This window comes from Panicum hallii, chromosome 1 (genome assembly GCF_002211085.1).
Source record: "Panicum hallii strain FIL2 chromosome 1, PHallii_v3.1, whole genome shotgun sequence".
NCBI lineage: Eukaryota > Viridiplantae > Streptophyta > Magnoliopsida > Poales > Poaceae > Panicum > Panicum hallii.
In genome coordinates, this window is record NC_038042.1 from 1,601,090 (window position 1) to 1,613,307 (window position 12,218).

The 12,218-nt window shown below is 47.8% G+C and overlaps 3 protein-coding genes across 5 annotated transcripts; 2 read left to right on the forward strand and 1 right to left on the reverse strand.

Moving 5' to 3' along the window:
• The first annotated feature begins 262 nt into the window (after positions 1–262).
• LOC112891758 (pentatricopeptide repeat-containing protein At1g71210, mitochondrial) lies at positions 263–4,842 on the forward strand. Of its 3 annotated transcripts, XM_025958714.1 has the most exons (3): positions 263–3,271; positions 4,434–4,559; positions 4,657–4,842. In XM_025958714.1, exon 1 carries the CDS (start codon positions 441–443, stop codon positions 3,183–3,185), a length of 2,745 nt encoding a protein of 914 aa, XP_025814499.1. In that variant the 5' UTR covers positions 263–440; the 3' UTR covers positions 3,186–3,271; positions 4,434–4,559; positions 4,657–4,842. The 3 variants fall into 3 exon arrangements, with proteins under 3 accessions (XP_025814499.1, XP_025814505.1, XP_025814490.1); XM_025958720.1 differs by having other exon boundaries at positions 4,438–4,842; XM_025958705.1 differs by lacking the exons at positions 4,434–4,559; positions 4,657–4,842 and adding an exon at positions 4,153–4,392.
• Positions 4,843–5,573: 731 nt separating this feature from the next.
• On the reverse strand, positions 5,574–9,335 carry LOC112891774 (ribose-phosphate pyrophosphokinase 1, chloroplastic). The gene is made up of 10 exons (XM_025958734.1): positions 9,069–9,335; positions 8,544–8,717; positions 7,980–8,228; positions 7,485–7,628; positions 7,207–7,374; positions 6,818–6,887; positions 6,489–6,570; positions 6,218–6,377; positions 5,966–6,045; positions 5,574–5,821 (listed from the first exon to the last, which is right to left on the reverse strand). The coding sequence occupies exons 1-9, from the start codon at positions 9,177–9,179 to the stop codon at positions 6,007–6,009; spliced, it is 1,197 nt and encodes a 398-aa protein (XP_025814519.1). The 5' UTR covers positions 9,180–9,335; the 3' UTR covers positions 5,574–5,821; positions 5,966–6,006.
• A 1,136-nt stretch (positions 9,336–10,471) lies between these two features.
• LOC112891783 (probable xyloglucan endotransglucosylase/hydrolase protein 30) lies at positions 10,472–12,133 on the forward strand. Its single transcript, XM_025958746.1, has 3 exons — positions 10,472–10,919; positions 11,040–11,140; positions 11,243–12,133. Exons 1-3 carry the CDS (start codon positions 10,727–10,729, stop codon positions 12,047–12,049), a joined length of 1,101 nt encoding a protein of 366 aa, XP_025814531.1. The 5' UTR covers positions 10,472–10,726; the 3' UTR covers positions 12,050–12,133.
• Positions 12,134–12,218: the final 85 nt, after the last annotated feature.

Sequence of the window (12,218 nt, forward strand, 5' to 3'; positions counted from 1 at the left end):
AAGAGCGCTAAGAAAATCAAACATGCAAAAAGGTTGTGAAATGACCTTTTCCAATCAGCTAGGAAATGAAAGATGGATTTAAAATTACTTACAGAACTACCTTGGTCTGTTTAGACGCCCAAGTTCTTTCTAAATCTTAGCCATGCACATCAGCACATGTGCGCAAAAAAAAACCAGTATCAAATGAATATAAAAAAAGGAAGAAAAAGAAGAAAGGGCAGGAGACCGAGCCTAACAAACACTCGGCCCACATCACGCCGCCATGACCCAACCCACAAAACTCCGACCGCTGCGGCAGAAGGGAAATTCCCAGCTGAGCCGACCCGCCCGTCCGCCGCCACCCCACAGATGCCACCTGCCGCCGCCGGCCGCCACTGCTGCCGGCGGCCACGCCCACGCCCACGCCACTGACCGCCGCCCACCGCTAGCCCCGGCTCACCATGCGCCGTGTCCTCCTCGCCCCGCTCTCCCGCCGCTCCCGCCGCCGCCTCCTCCCCTCCCGCCCCCTCATCGACATTCCCTCGAACACCTTCTCGGCGTACGCCGCCGCGGCTCCACCCCGCGCGCCGCCACCGCCGCTCCCGGCGCTCTCTCCGCTGCTTCCGCCGCGCCCTGAGGACGCCGTCTCCACAGCCGCGGCCTCGTCCGCCATCGCCACCTCCTTCCGCGACTGGTTCCTCGAGGCCCCCGGCCCCGTGGCCGCGCCGCTCAAGGCGCTCGACGCGATCTACGAGGCGCTCGCGTCCGATGAGACGAACGCGCTCGAGGCTCTCCCGCTCTCGGAGCAGCTCGTCCTCGCCGTGCTCCGTCACCGCCCGCGGAGGCTCGCCGACGGCGACGCGCTGCTGCTGCTCCGCCTCAAGTTCTTCGACTGGTCGGGACGCCGCCCGCGCTACCGCCACACGCGAGCCGTCTACCACGCCGTCTTCCGCCTCCTCTCCCGCGCGCGTCGCAACGCCGTCGTCGTCAACTGGCTCCGCCTCTTCTCCGACACCACCGCAGCCGCCGGGCTCCCGCGCTTCCACGACACTCTCGTCATCGGCTACGCCGTCGCGGGCGACCCTCAGCGCGGGCTCAGCGTCCTTGGCCACATGCGCTTCCGCGGCCTCGACCTTGACGCCGTCTCATCGCGGATCCTCCTCAACTCCCTCGTCGATGCGTCGCTCCACGACCTTGCCGACTCCTTTGCCCGCAACCTTCCCGCCAGCCCTGTGGCTACATGCATCCTCATCAAGAGCCTCTGCCGCCGTTCCCGCCTTGACGATGCCGTAGCTCTTCTTGACACCCTGCCGTTTGCTGAAGCATCCCGTGGCCCCGCCGCCGGCTCCATCATCACTGAGTTCTGCCGCCGTGGACGTTTTGCTGAGGCAGCCCAGATCGTTGATAAGTTTGCATCCTGTGATGTGTATGGTACGTGGATCCATGGTCTCATTGAAGCTGGGAGGCTTGATGCTACATTGAAGTTCATCTCTGATAAGAAGGAAACTGAAGGCTATATCCCTGATGGGCAGCGGTATGACAAGCTTGTTTATCGGTTGCTTCGCCGGAACAGACTTGGCGAAGTGTATGACTTGCTCGTGGAAATGATGGAGGAGGGCATTGCTCCTGGCCGATCCACCATCAATGCTGCGCTTTGCTTCTTTTGCAAGGCTGGACTTGTTGAAGTAGCCATGCATTTGTATAGGTCAAGAATGGAGCTTGGGATCAACCCAAACAGGGATGTCTACAATAATCTGATCAGGGCACTGTGCCGGGGTGGGGAGACCGAGGAAGCCTGTCAGGTATTGGAGCAAGCTATGGAAGGAGGGTACTTTCCAGGGCGTCAGACATTTGCCATGTTTGCAAATATGCTTTGTCAGGAGGGAAAGCTGGATAAGGTGCGGGAGCTGCTAGACAGGGCACTCAAGCAGGAAGTCTGGCCAATGGACTCTGTCTTAGCCAAGTACCTCGTGGCACTATGCAAGAGTGGGAATGTGGAGGAGGCATGCAACGTGCCTCAGATAGCAAGCAGCAAGAGCCATGTGGGCTTATATCGCTATGAGTCAACCTACAAGAGCTTGATTCGAGCATTAATATTGATTAAGAGGGTCGATATGCTGCCAAGGCTCATGCTGGAAATGCAAGATATGGGGCACATCCCAACGCGAAGCCTCTATCAGTCAGTTGTCTGTGCTTTGTGTGAGTTGAATAGGTATGCTGAAGTTCTTGAGCTGTTAGACAGCCAGCTGCAGCGGAGTGAACTCCAACCCCGTGTGTGCTACAACTACTTTATTTCTGGAGCTGGTCATGCTAAGAGGGCTGACATGGCCAGGGAGGTGTATAACCGAATGGAGGTTTCAGGGATTGAACCATCAGTGGAAAGCAACATCCTTCTTCTCATGAGTTATCTAAGGAGCAAACGTATTGGCGATGCACTTAACTTTTTTAACCTCATTCGTGGAAAGAAACCACCTGGCACCAAGATGTATAATGTATTTATATCTGGTCTATGTGAAGCTCAGAAGCATGAGCAGGCAATGGTGTTCTGGAGGGAGGCAAGGGATAATGGTGTAATTCCAAGCATCAGCTGCTATGAGCATCTTGTTCTCTTGCTGTGCTCTGTCAGAGATTATGACAGTGTTATAAAGGTTATTGATGATTTCAGAGAAACAGGTCGCCCTGTTTCAGCCTTCTTGTGTAATGTGCTTCTCTTGCACACGCTGATGGGCAGGGACCTTCTGAAGGCTTTGTTACGTTCAAGAGATAAGTCAAAACCTCTGGAAGTGAAAGGTGAAGAGATCCATGGTCGGGAGGCAGGAAGGCTCTTGATTGGTGATCTAGTTACCTCATTTGCAAGTGGTATTAAAAACATGAGTGACTTAGAACATTTGGGAGAGGAGATGGAAAAGTATTTTCCTGTTGATAGTTATACTTACAACATGCTTTTACGAGGGCTTTCTATGGCAGGGAGGATGGATTCTGCCTGTAATTTGTATGAAAAGATGTGCAGAAAGGGGTATCAACCAAATCGATGGACTTTTGATATAATGGTACATGGTTTCTGCAAGAATGGTGACAGAAATGAAGCTGAGAGGTGGATGGATGCAATGTATCGAAATGGGTTCTATCCCACGTGGTACACTATGAGGTTATACAACAATGCATCGTTGCGAGCACATGATCAGAAGATCATTTCTTTTGTATGAGTAATTATATCTATTTATCTCCCGTGCTACTCACATTCGACTGCTGGTCTGCTCTCTGCATTGATCCTATGACATAGCTGAAAGAGGTAATCTTCTATTAAACCTTGCTATCGTTTTAGTTACTACCGTATAGAATTTGGAGTTTGAGAGGCCCTCATGCTTCATATATCTTCTGTAATATGAGAAACTGTGATAGCCAACTGTCATTTCCTGCTACATTTTCTTAGAATACAGTGTCTAGCTTTAGGACCTTGTACTTTGTTTTGGGGGTATCACATTAGACCAGTGAAAAGACAATTTGTCAGATATTTTAATGTCACCAGGTGACCATTTTCATGGGGTCTGCAAATGGCTGCCCTGCAAAAAGTTGTTTAATAAAAGGTGAATTTTTATTGGCAGTTCGTGAGTTGGACCATGTGTTATTCATGCTGCACCCATTGCATTCACCGTGTAACATTTAATGTTTTACAAGCTGTCTTGTATAGAAAAAAAAAACTTGACCTGCGGGGGGTATGATGGCCCCTGAGCATTGACTAAGGAGAAGACCTTCTCACGCAGGCCAAGAAAACCCTCGAACCCCTGCCCCACCCTTACACAGGGATGCCGTTGCCCGTAACCCGTGTGAGAGCAGGCCGGAGCGGATCGGCACCTATTTTCCATGTGCTTTGGCGTGTAGGCTGGCGAGGGGATTTTTTTAACCCCAGCCTGAAATTCGCTCACACCGGGAGTCAAACCTAGGACCTGAGGAGTGCTACTGAGGCCACCTAACCAATCCAGCTAGGCACCCATTTGCAGCTATGTCTTGTATAAGTTTCTTGTAATTTTGTTATCCTTTACTAGAAGAGTGCATGCTGTGATTTCTCAAGATACTATTACATCAAATCGTTCTATCTACTGGCGTTTTACAAGCTGCAGTGACCCTTGTTTCGTAGCTGAATGTCTGACATTGTTTTTCTTAAAATTTCAGCTTTTTGCAGGCATTCTTTTGGAAGACCAAATATATAGTTTTTAGAGATGTATTCCGAGATTTAACATTATTTTATCCCTGAATCACATGTCACCTATCATGACATAGTGTCCAAGATGCTTCTAGGATATCAGTTTATGTGTACCATAGTTTTTCTTTGACTTTGTATTCTAGTTTAACACAATTTTGCTGTAAAATTATACCATGTGACCAAAATTTTCAAGTTTTTTGGCCATTCAATATTTTGCCACAGTTTATATAAGAGTGATCATTCTTTACAGCTAGGGTCAAGCCTATAATAAGCAGTTGTCCAAACTGTACAGAATATGACATGCCATTCAAGGACCCATTGGATGTTCCAATTTCAAACTTCTAACCAGCAAGCTTCTTGTTCTTCAACAGTTCAGGTTTTACTTTTAATGAAATATTTTCATGGATAGATATTGGTTCATAAATTTTTAGTTTTTAAACATTGCTTATTTAATGTTTCGTTCATGATACTAGAAGTGACAAGTCCCCGCAGTCAGAACAGACCTCAGGCAAGAGAATTGAGTAATTACGCTTCATTAGTAGATTCAGAAAGCATTACTTCACTAATAGACGCAATTTTTTCCCTTTTCGATGTTGAAAGAAATAGCTTGTGTTGGAAGATGACCCTATAAGTCTGGTTGAAGTTCTCTGAGACGATAACAATCTGTTCATATTATTGCTTCAGTTTAGTTAGGGAACAGCCTAATGGCAACATACTCCACAAAAGAGAGGGGGGAAGGATCTCTGGAGTTCATTTTTATTATTCTGCCAAGATGCGTGTAATTTTTATCTTGAAATGTCAGTCACCTGGCAGATTTAGTCAGAATTCTTCATTGGTAGTTTGCTTATAATTTTGTTACCTAGAAATCTAGCAGATGGAGGAAGATGCATCTGAGCAGATTGCCGGACACTGAAAAATAGACCCATCATTTTGGATGCCAAACCAAAAATGCCATGACAAAATAACGATTTAGCTTGCAAAACAGTCGGATATTTGATTGCTCGGGGGCACTAGTGCCACGTGGTAGATCTTAACCGATACTTTTAGGGTCGGTATATTGGACGAGTAGAAGCAGGCTAAGCGGATGTAACACTCACTACTGTCTAACCGTGTGAAGATGACCTCTTCATGTGCTTCTATGCACCATATTGGGCCAGGATGGAGTATGTCGTCATCGTAGCAAAGAAACACACAGCAAGGGGCCTTTTTGTGAGAACAAGGTTTCAAACCCTGATCGGTAACATCATAAGTGGAGGACTTACCAGAATGCTACTACTTTCTACAAGCATGTTCTCATAAGCGGTGGCTTCAGAAGATGCATGATGCATCGTCATACAAACCAAATAGTGACCAAATAGAGCAACGCATGTGGGGCGAAATCAAAAGCAACTGAAAACTGGGATGGCAGGGAGCCATATGTACGTGCATTGACGATAGCTGAAACACTGCACTACAAATCTACAATCCAAAATTCCAACTTATGTACTGTCATTCAAAAACATGGTTGAGGTTCTTTGCTTCTTTGCTGACAGAATCCCACATAACATAGGGCCACTTATTACACACACACCAAAAAAAAAAAAACTGAGGCCCCCCAAAAAAAGAAGATAAAAAGGTTGTGAGCTGCCACAACTATTCCTGCACAGGAAAAACAATTGTTGAGCAATGGCGTACATATCACAGATGAAAATTGTACAACTGATGAGATAATGTTGGCTCACAATGGAATCAAATATGCCTAGTATAGCTTGTAGAGAAACAGCTGTTTGCTTCCATTCTCACCTAGGCATGAAGGGCGCGGCATGAGTAATAAGCCTTAAGCATTAGTCAATATCCAAGCTGGAGTATGGCTCATGACCAACCTGGATAGATTTCGCAATTTATATGAAAAAGTTACACCGGAAAAGAAAATTGCAGTTGCTTCTGAGGAATAGTATCATGAGGTTGCAAAATGATGCGAAGAACCAATTGCAACCACCGACTAGGGCATATAGAAGAGTAGTAATTTTTTATGAGTCCAAAGTTAGAACTTACTGAACAATCATCATGAACACGCCAGATTGTTTCACCTAAGAGGTTAGCAACTGAAAGAATGGTCAGCTGCGGAAAAGTCTTCTCCTCCTTAAGAGGGATAGTGTTTGTGATGATTACTTCTTGAAACAAACCACTTGATAACCTTTCAATGGCAGGTGGGCTGAAAAGGTAACATATAAATATAGTTGCAGAAAAATCCAGCAAGCTACATTGTATGGCACAGGAGATAAACAGAATATGACTTCAGTTAGCTTGAAGAATTAAAGCATACCTAAAAACAGCATGTGTACAGCAAGCATATACTTCTCGAGCTCCTTCCTGATGCAGTAGCTCAGCTCCTTTGGCAATAGTTCCTATTTATGTTTGATAACTCCATCAGGATACTGATATCCCGAAGCAAAGTATCTCAGAGAGGGTAACTAGTTTAGTACGCAATGTGATGTATAATTTTCTTGTCTAGTGGCAGGAATGTTGCACAACTCACAAGGCCCTCAACCTAGCTGGGCTGTTAAGAAGAAGGCGTAAACTCATGGCCTAACTGCCTTTTATGAGGGGCACGGAAATGTCCAATCTAAAAATTGTGTCCAAGGGAGAACGTACCTGCTGTGTCAATCATATCGTCCATCATAACAGCCACTTTTCCTCTAACATCTCCAATAAGATTCATTACCTGTAATAAATGCACATGATATGATGTACTTGCTCATTTTGACAGAACTGAGATAAAAGAAATTGTGGTAAGATAGGCACATCTTCAAATGCATTATAAGTCTTGGGATTCAATAGGAAGTAATATATTCAGAGTACTATGTTACTAGGGAAAAGGGCAAGTGAAGATTTTCTTCTGTACACCCTAATCAGCTGCTCGTAATATTACAGTTAGTAAGGCGAACCTAATATTTGAGTTAAGAAGTTGACATTTTCTTCTAAATACATCCATTCAGCCTGCTACACTGTTTAAACAAATAATATAGTACAATAATACTTGCCTCAGCAACATTGTGTCCATGCCTTCTTTTATCTACAATAGCTAGAGGTGCATCTGAAAGCTTTTTGGCAAAAGCACGTGCCCTGGCAACACCTCCAACATCAGGAGATACAACCACCAAGTCATTTGAACATATTGTCTTGCTGGCGAGATAATCAAGAATAACAGGCTAGACAATTCAAACAGGCAAAATTGAGAACAATTGTAAGAAGAATTAATGCCATCACACATAAGTTTTAAAGGCATTGATAGATTTAAGCAGCATGCTTCAGGACGTACCTGGCCATAAACATGATCTACTGGGATGTCGAAGTATCCCATTGCCTGACTGGAATGAAGATCACAAACAAGGACACGGTTCGCACCAGCTTCTGTAATCATATTAGCTACAAGCTTTGCAGCTATAGATTCCCGGCCTTGAGACTGGGATAAAAGGAAAAGTGCTTCAGTTAGAATGAAAAATGGCCAGGAGATAAATTCTTTTGTTAGGTCCAGTGAGGGCTTTTGATTTTGTAGATACTAGGATGTTAGAATCAAAGGGAATAATAGAATCTGTAATGCCATTGAGCATTGACTTCAATTAATCTCGTTTATATGGATATTAAAAAAACACCCACAGGTGAAACAGTCTAAATATTAGATTTCGAAAAGTTTGCTTATGCACCTTTCATGGTTAAAGACAAGCATGTGATAAGGGATCTTTTTCCCATTCAAAAAGAAGAACAAACTCAAAACCATTAAACAACTTAAAAAACTATAATAAATCTACATTACCTTCCTGTCAGCCCTTGCATAACCAAAATAAGGGATGACTGCAGTAATATTCTTAGCAGATGCTCTCCTACAGGCATCGATCATGATCAGAAGTTCCATGAGATTCTCATTTGCTGGAGGGCACGTTGGTTGCACAAGGAAAACATCACAGCCCCGCACACTTTCTTGCAATTGGACATATATTTCACCATCCGCAAACCTTTTTATGTTAATCTTCCCAAGTTCTAGACCCAAGTAGCTTGCTATCTCCTGTTCATAGGACACCATAAAGAAATTAGGCATAAAAGAGACAATTCATTTGGTAAGAGATGGACATGTTGATAATGAACCACTATTTGTTACTCTTCATTCAGAAGTGGGCCAGTGGCTATGCCCACAGGTACAGTTACCCTTCATTTCAATTCGCCTTCTATATTAGTAGTCCATTTTCCAAACTCAAAATGAGTACAGTTTAATTGGATGCTCTAAGGTGGTCAATACAGTTTAATTGGTTGTCTGTGACAAATTCAAAGCAGGACTAGAATAAATACAAGAGAAAATTTCTTCATGCTAGATTCAACTGACCTGGGAAAGGGAAGGATTGGCTGTGCCTGAGAAGATGCGCAGCCTTGTGTCGTTTCTCATGCTTGGATCCCGGAAAACCGGCAAGTTTACAGGAGTCAATAGTGACCTGTCGGACACTGGAATGCATGGTGGTGATCCATTGATTGCCCTCAGAGAATCAACCTTTTTACATCTCTGCATGTATGGAGACCGGTTTTAGCTGAAGCAAGCATAAGTGTGCAGATTCAACCTGATTACTACCAGCAGCTTCCTCTTGCCCGCAGATGCAGGATGGATACTCTATGATGTAACAGAATCTAAAGCACAACTAAGCATGATTCCAAGCAAGCTCCCAAAAATCGAAAGCTAAAAACACGGAGATGATGCGAGCAAGTCGATTCCTGAGCTCCCAACGCCGACTACAGATCACGGGTAGCCATGGGGGGGCGAGTGAGTACTACCACAGTACATGAGCACGAAACAAAGCAAAAGGGAACCAGGGGATACGAGCGGCGGAAGAGGTGGGTGGGGGAAACCGGAGCTCACCACGACGACGGGGGCTGGGCGCGAGCTGCGAAGGAGTCCCCCGCTGCGGGCGGCGATGGGAGATGCCGCCGTGGCGACGGCGGCGGAGGTGGGGGAGTGGCAGAGCGGCATGGGTGGGAGGCGCGGAGACGGAGCCGCCGGTGGCTAGGGTTTAATCCGGTGGATTGAAGCGGGGTTTATGATTAGTTTCGCAATTGGCACAGCAGGACCGGATTAGAGAGGCCGGAGCCTGCAGTGAACGAAGAGTGAGGAGGAGGAAGGCCGGTGGTTTTTTTCTTATTTTTTTTGTTGGCGACTTTTTTTTTATAAGGATTGGTGGCGACTTTGATTGGAGTTGGAAATACAAATGGACGATGATATAGAAAAATATGAAAATTATAGCTTTTATTAGAATTGCTAGAATGGATAGAAATAGCATACGAAGGAGCCGTCCAAGAGCTTTCTCTGCTCTTCACAAGAGTAATGGTAGTGCTAGAGCAAATCGAAGGAAGTGTGTTTACTTCATGGGTGCGTCGAGCTAAATTGTGAGAGGTGCATATATGGTGCAAAAATAGATTTTATCACTATTTTTATATTTTTCTATGGATGCATCGGCACACCCTAGCCACAACGTAGTTTCGCCCTTGGTAGTACTATGGTCTAAAAATAAAATAAAATATTTCCTTCCTCAACTGGTTAACTGCTGCTTCTGATAATGGTAAAACATCACTACTATTTTGTTTTCAGATCCTCTTATTATTATTGTAGATAAGATAAGTTGGCCAGATAAAATAATGATACCATTCGTGCTGATTCAAAAGCAGCAGCAACCAACTTTATACTTCTGATTTGAGGAAGAAACTTACCAAAAGAGACTACAACCGGGGACAAATTTGTAACAGAATTCATTATTGAAAGAAAGTCAAATTTAATTGATTGTCCAAACATCCAAGAGTCAAATCACAAATAATTATATAACTGAAAGAAAATTCTTGAACAAACTAAGCTCACGATTTATTTATTGATCCGATCTCTCGAAAATATTCATCTTAAGCTGCGTCCCATCCAGCGTATGATCGCCTGCCCTTGTGTATAAGACCGATCAGCCTTAAGATATGGATCTCGCTCTGAATAAAAAATAATTTCCTATCTCTCAATACCCTGGCGATTGCATGCCAAGCTGGAGCATGGGCGCGTCCTCGTCCCATCATCATCCTTTGCTGATTTTTTATTGCTTATGGCTCGATCTTTAATTTGAGGCCGGATCTTTATCTTTTCGCCGTTACGATCCCTCCTAAGACCGGTACTGTTATATATAAGACTACTGATGCCCTAATGCGTCGATATCTTTTTATGGATAACACGCCAGCCTGCTTAGCGCGCGGTCTTTTCCATTTTCCTCGCAGGGTCATGGAGGGGTCTCCTTCCCATATATAGCTCGCGCGCGCGCACGCGACGCGGCGGCCATTTCTACTAGTCTCTATCTCGAGCTCTCAATCACCACCTCAAAATAAGGCAAGCGATCGGCGGTTGATCGTCCCGAATAATTTTATTCCCAGACGAGGCGAGGCGCCGCGCCTCGGCTTAATTTGGATCGACGTTGTCCTCCCCTCCCGGCATCGATTGCTATTCCCCGGCTCTGAATCGGAGGCGGCCGGCCGGCGGCGAGCTAGCAGCATATGGCCGCCGGAGCCGTGGTGGCGACGGCGCTGCTCGTCCTCGCGGCGGCGGCCGCGGCCGTGTCTGGGCTCCCGGCGATCAACGTGACGGCGATGGTGTTCGAGGAGGGGTACGCGCCGCTGTTCGGGCAGGACAACATCCTCCGCTCCGCCGACGGCCGCACCGTCAGCCTCCTGCTCGACCGCTCCACCGGTGAATTGAATTGATTTGATTTGCCGATTAATTCTTGCCTTAATTTTAATTGTTCTCGCGGCATGGAGAGTGGATCGGTCGATTCATCTATCCATCGATTGAGAGGTGGCTGCCGCGCAGGGTCTGGTTTCATCTCGTCGTCCATGTACCAGCACGGCTTCTTCAGCGCGTCCATCAAGCTCCCCTCCGACTACACCGCCGGCGTCGTCGTCGCCTTCTACGTGCGTCCTCCTCCTCTGCCCCGCTCCTATCTATATATATAAATGTTATTATTTCTTACTACAACAATCGATGACGACATGATCGATGATGCTGGTGTGCAGACGTCCAACGGCGACGTGTTCGAGAAGCGGCACGACGAGCTGGACTTCGAGTTCCTGGGCAACATCCGGGGCAAGCCATGGCGGGTGCAGACCAACGTGTACGGCAACGGCAGCGTGAGCCGCGGGCGCGAGGAGCGCTACGTGCTCCCCTTCGACCCCACCACCGAGTTCCACCGCTACTCCATCCTGTGGACCGCCGCCGCGGTGGCCTTCTACGTGGACGACGTCCCGGTGCGCGAGGTCCGGCGCTCGGCCGCCATGGGCGGCGACTTCCCCTCCAAGCCCATGTCGCTGTACGCCACCGTCTGGGACGCCTCCACCTGGGCCACCTCGGGCGGCCGGTACCGCGTCAACTACCGGTACGGGCCCTTCGTCGCCTCCTTCACAGACCTGGCGCTCCTCGGCTGCCGCGCCGACCCCATCCGGATGGTGGCCGGCGGCGGGCGGCAGGCCTCCTGCGCCGCCGACGAGGAGGCCCTGCGCGCGTCGGACGTGGCCGTCATGACGGTGGAGAAGCAGCAGGCCATGCGTCGGTTCCGGGAGCAGAACATGGTCTACTCCTACTGCTACGACACGCTGCGCTACCCCGCCGCGCTCCCGGAGTGCGACGTCGTGGAGTCGGAGCGGCGGCGGTTCAAGGACAGCGGGCACCTCCGGTTCGCGCTGCGGCGCCGGGGCCCGCGCCGCTCCAGCAGGGGCACCGCCGCCGGCCGCGCGGCGGCCGCGGCCGCGGCCAGAGCAGCAGCGGCTTCCAGGGCCGCCGCGGACCTCGCCGCCGCCGCCAAGAAGCGAGCGGCAGACATGTAGGGAGTAAGTAGTCAGCGATGGTGATGGGTGGTTGTAGTGCGCGCGAGACATGGCATCGATCAGGTCCGTTAAGCAAATGGGGAATTGGCAGTCCGATCCTGTTGGTGTTCATCGATGGGTTCCTACGATCACGCGGAACTCTGGTGCCGAGCAGACAGACACGCTAACG